Raw genomic sequence first — 3,775 nt, 5'->3', positions numbered from 1 at the left:
CGTTCAAAAAGTAAAGACAAACAGAGGGATGAATCAGGGACATGTTTGTAGCATGAAGCTGAAAATATACCATTCCTATTTATTATGCTTTTTGTTCACTGCAAAATGTTGAATGCTTTCTAGTTACTCTAGTGTCATATATTCTGGTTCTAAAAAGTTAGTTCCACTGAACTGGAGTGAGAAATAAATCTGCTGGAGGGAGGGAAATTCAACATACAGGATTAAATAATAACCAACATCCAGGGGGAGGAGAAGAGAAACAACCAATGTATCAGCATATACCCAGAACCAGTTTGGGAACCATTGTTAAGAACCAGAATTGCGTTTCTTCTTGGATGATCCAAACACAATGGGCAGAAAAATAAAAGAATCTACTTTTGTTTTTCTCAAAAGCAGTATCACAACAAACAAAAACTCACTAATTGTGAAACGTTTTCAAGTTGAAACCAGCATTTAACTAAGAAATACATTACATTTCGATTATGAAACATAGAGGAATTAATGCCACTCACTGACTCTTTGAATCAGTTCCTCCACGAACTGGGCGCCGGATATCGAACTGGTCTACAAATTCCAAAGGAGTAGCCGTTTCGTTCCTGATTCTTTTGATCTTGGGACTCAACAGGCCCCTGTGCCTAAACCCATATAGCTTAAGAACCTGGTTATCTGCAAAATTAAACGCTCTCTCCATGCTTTTCAGGCACCTCTCGACAGGATAATCCCCATAGCTCCCGCAAGGCTTGCAACCCACAAAATGGGTCACAAATGGCCATCTCTCATCCCCCAATCCAGGATGGTACTTCTCTATCATCTCCTCATACCGGTCCACCAGACCAGCCCAGTATCCATGTAGGTAGTAAGAATTCTCAATGAACACCTTATCCATCCACTCTTCCTTCTTCGACATCAACAAGTAGATCAATGCCGATTGGTCATCAGCCTCAAACGCCGGCCGCCCCTTCAAATTAGCAGTCAAGATCTTTCCGGCTTCGTCTCTAATTGGACCCTTCGGACCCATGGGAGCCCAAGCATCAAGCAAATCCAAAGACCACTGGCAATTCCTAAACAAGAAGCTCCCAGTGTTCAAAGCGATCCAGGATTTTTGCTCAAACAGCAAATCTGGGTACCCGTGAATAACCAGGTTGTAACCATTATACTTGGAAAGCGGGATTTCAAACACCATATCAGTGAACAGTGCATCGCTATCCATCCACCAGATCCATTCCACCTCCGGATGCGACAGCATAAGCCGCCGGATCAACGGCAGCTTCGCCCAGTACCCAGCGAGCTCCTTGTCAAGATGTGCCAAATTGTAAACGATCTCGATACCGTGAATTCGACAGTAATCTATCTTGTTCTTGATAGCCTTGAGAAGGTAGTGATCCCCAATTGGATTGTCGCACGGGTTCGGAGGAGACCCTGTTACGAGCAGGATTCGAGCTTTTCCACTTATGTAGTTGGGAAATTCAGGGTTGTTGTTGAGCCAGGCCTTCCGCTCCTCGTTCCAATTTGAGATCTTGGGGCCAAGGGTGTAGGTGATGTTAGGATTTATCTCGGTCTCGACAGGATCGTCTGGGTCGGAAGGATCACCATCAGAACGGATCTCAGCGAGGATGCGGTTGGTTTCTTCAATGAGGTTCTGGTTTTCGGCTTCGGCGTCAGAGCCGCCGAGGTTGCCGACGCCGATGGTGCCGCGGAGGACGAGGATGGTGACGAGGCCACAGAGGACTGTGATCTTGAGGTTGTTGAAGGTCTTCTGGATCTGACGGCTGCGAGGGATGCCGGATGGAGGACGACCTCCGGAGAGTCTGTTTGTAGTGGGAAGAGCACCGCCACCTGCTCCGCTTCTCTTGAAAGCCATAAAACCATCTTGACCCATTTTCCTATCTTGCTTCTTGTACGTGTCTACAAAGAATGAGTAAAAAGAAACCCTAAGCGACACAGTGATGGTTCTTCATACTGTTGTTCTCGATGAAGGACAGACGAGTAGAGATTGTGGAGTTGTGCCGAGGGAACGATGGGAGTAGAAAGAAACTCGCTCCACATCACATTGACTGCGCATTCTTCCCATATAATTTATTTAATTTGATGATTTATAAATTTTCATAAATCTGATGTTATTGTAATGTGTCACACTAACTGCCAGTTTGTCACGGGGTAGTTATACAGCGGGAGAAACCGTGCGGCATCCTGACCAAGGCAGGCTATAACAAGGCTTTATAATGCATATAAGCTAGGAGTTGCCCGATGGAATGACTCTACCAAAGTCAGTAGCACTGGATCATGACCTCAAGTCCAATGGCCAGGGCACTTTTCTGGCTCAGACCAGTCCATGGGAGACGCCACTTACGTGCTAAAGGGGGACAACCATAATGGAAGGCAATCATGTGCCGATGAGGTGATTTGGCATCGATGTGATGGGTCTCCTGTAAGTCGATGATGACAGGCACCTGTGTGCCATGATGATAGGCAACCGCTTGGGCCGGAACAAACCCGTGCGCCAAGGGCAATGGGGTAGATCACTCAGCTTGGGCAAGGGACTGACATTGTGAAGGGACGTGCTTGAGCCAAGCCTGCATGCCAAGCCTCCCTTGAGTATCGGCAGCGCAGTGCCGGTCCAACACTGTCCCCATGAGCAAAGGTGCGCCCATGAGGAACCCTGGTAGCCATGCTAGCCGTTAACCAAGGCCGCCCTGCAAGGGGATGATGGTCTAGGAGTGCCAAGGTTAGGCACCCAAGGAGGTCGACCACCCCTCCTCAAAGAGTACGTTAAGCTTTTGGTGGTCTGCCCGAAGATGACATCAATTCTCTCAAAAATCTTACAGGCGAAAAATGACGGGCATGTCCCTAACGTAAGCCTGCCAAGTGTAGGCAAGGCTAAGCCTGTATCAGACCGTCACAGGCTCCCCCACTCAATCCATTGTCGACCTCGACAATGGTCTTCATGTGAATGCGTGCCTTTGTCCCGCGCCATCCACTTCTCCACCAGTTCCTGGGCTCACCTAGTCAACCCTGGTCTCGCCTATGTTGGTGTCCATTTATGGGGACGGAACCGTTTCACCATTGTTGGCCTGCCTGGACTTCACCCCTCCAATGTTGAGGTTACTCAAACCACGCAATGGCTATGCCGTTGATTTGTGAAAGAAGGGCCCTCGAAGAATTGTGTGTGGTGCTTCGCAGAGGTCCGCCCCATGTATCATCTTACCTCAAGGCTCAACCGTCTTCTTGGTAGCTTTTCAGTGATGCTACCGAACACGCTGATAGGTCTACTCCTCATGTTGGCGATGACTTGGGTACCCTTTCACCATTCTGACCTGTAGACTTCACCTCGCCCTGTGCGGGTTACTCAAACCTAGCCATGGCTTATGCTCTCCTGGCCCTCGAAACTACGCTTTGCCTCGCCGACTCGGGCTACATCTTCACTCCGAGGGGGCCCCACTGTTGCTGCCTCAAGGAGACTTGACCGCAATCTGTACGAGTGTGGCAACTTTTACCCATGAGTTGCCGAACATGCACTCGCCTTGTGATGCGTTTTCGCCGCTGCAAGTGATCAACCTGAAAACTGAGCATGTCCACTTGAAACTTTGCCGGTGTAGGGCCGCCATGCTCCAATGGCTAGCGTAACCACATTCCTAACAAGGCCCACGCGTCTGCCCCCGCATGAGGACAACAACCAATGCGTCTGCACCCGCAAGGGAAGTTGTTTTAGGGTCATTGGAATGGGAACGCGAACAATGAATGGCCTCTTGCTAGGCCTGATAAGCAATCTGCTTGG

General features: G+C 48.9%; 1 protein-coding gene across 1 annotated transcript; it reads right to left on the bottom strand.

The window, feature by feature from the left end:
- Positions 1 to 306: 306 nt before the first annotated feature.
- On the bottom strand, positions 307 to 2,150 carry LOC148863215 (putative xyloglucan 6-xylosyltransferase 5). Its single transcript, XM_088978959.1, has one exon. It carries the CDS (start codon positions 1,877 to 1,879, stop codon positions 509 to 511), a length of 1,371 nt encoding a protein of 456 aa, XP_088835085.1. The 5' UTR covers positions 1,880 to 2,150; the 3' UTR covers positions 307 to 508.
- Positions 2,151 to 3,775: the final 1,625 nt, after the last annotated feature.

Source organism: Nelumbo lutea, chromosome 3 (genome assembly GCF_056320005.1).
Source record: "Nelumbo lutea isolate HS-2025 chromosome 3, American lotus-T2T, whole genome shotgun sequence".
In the NCBI taxonomy this organism is placed as follows: domain Eukaryota; kingdom Viridiplantae; phylum Streptophyta; class Magnoliopsida; order Proteales; family Nelumbonaceae; genus Nelumbo; species Nelumbo lutea.
Note: the sequence above shows the minus strand (reverse complement) of the source record. Positions and strands in the feature narration are given on the sequence as shown.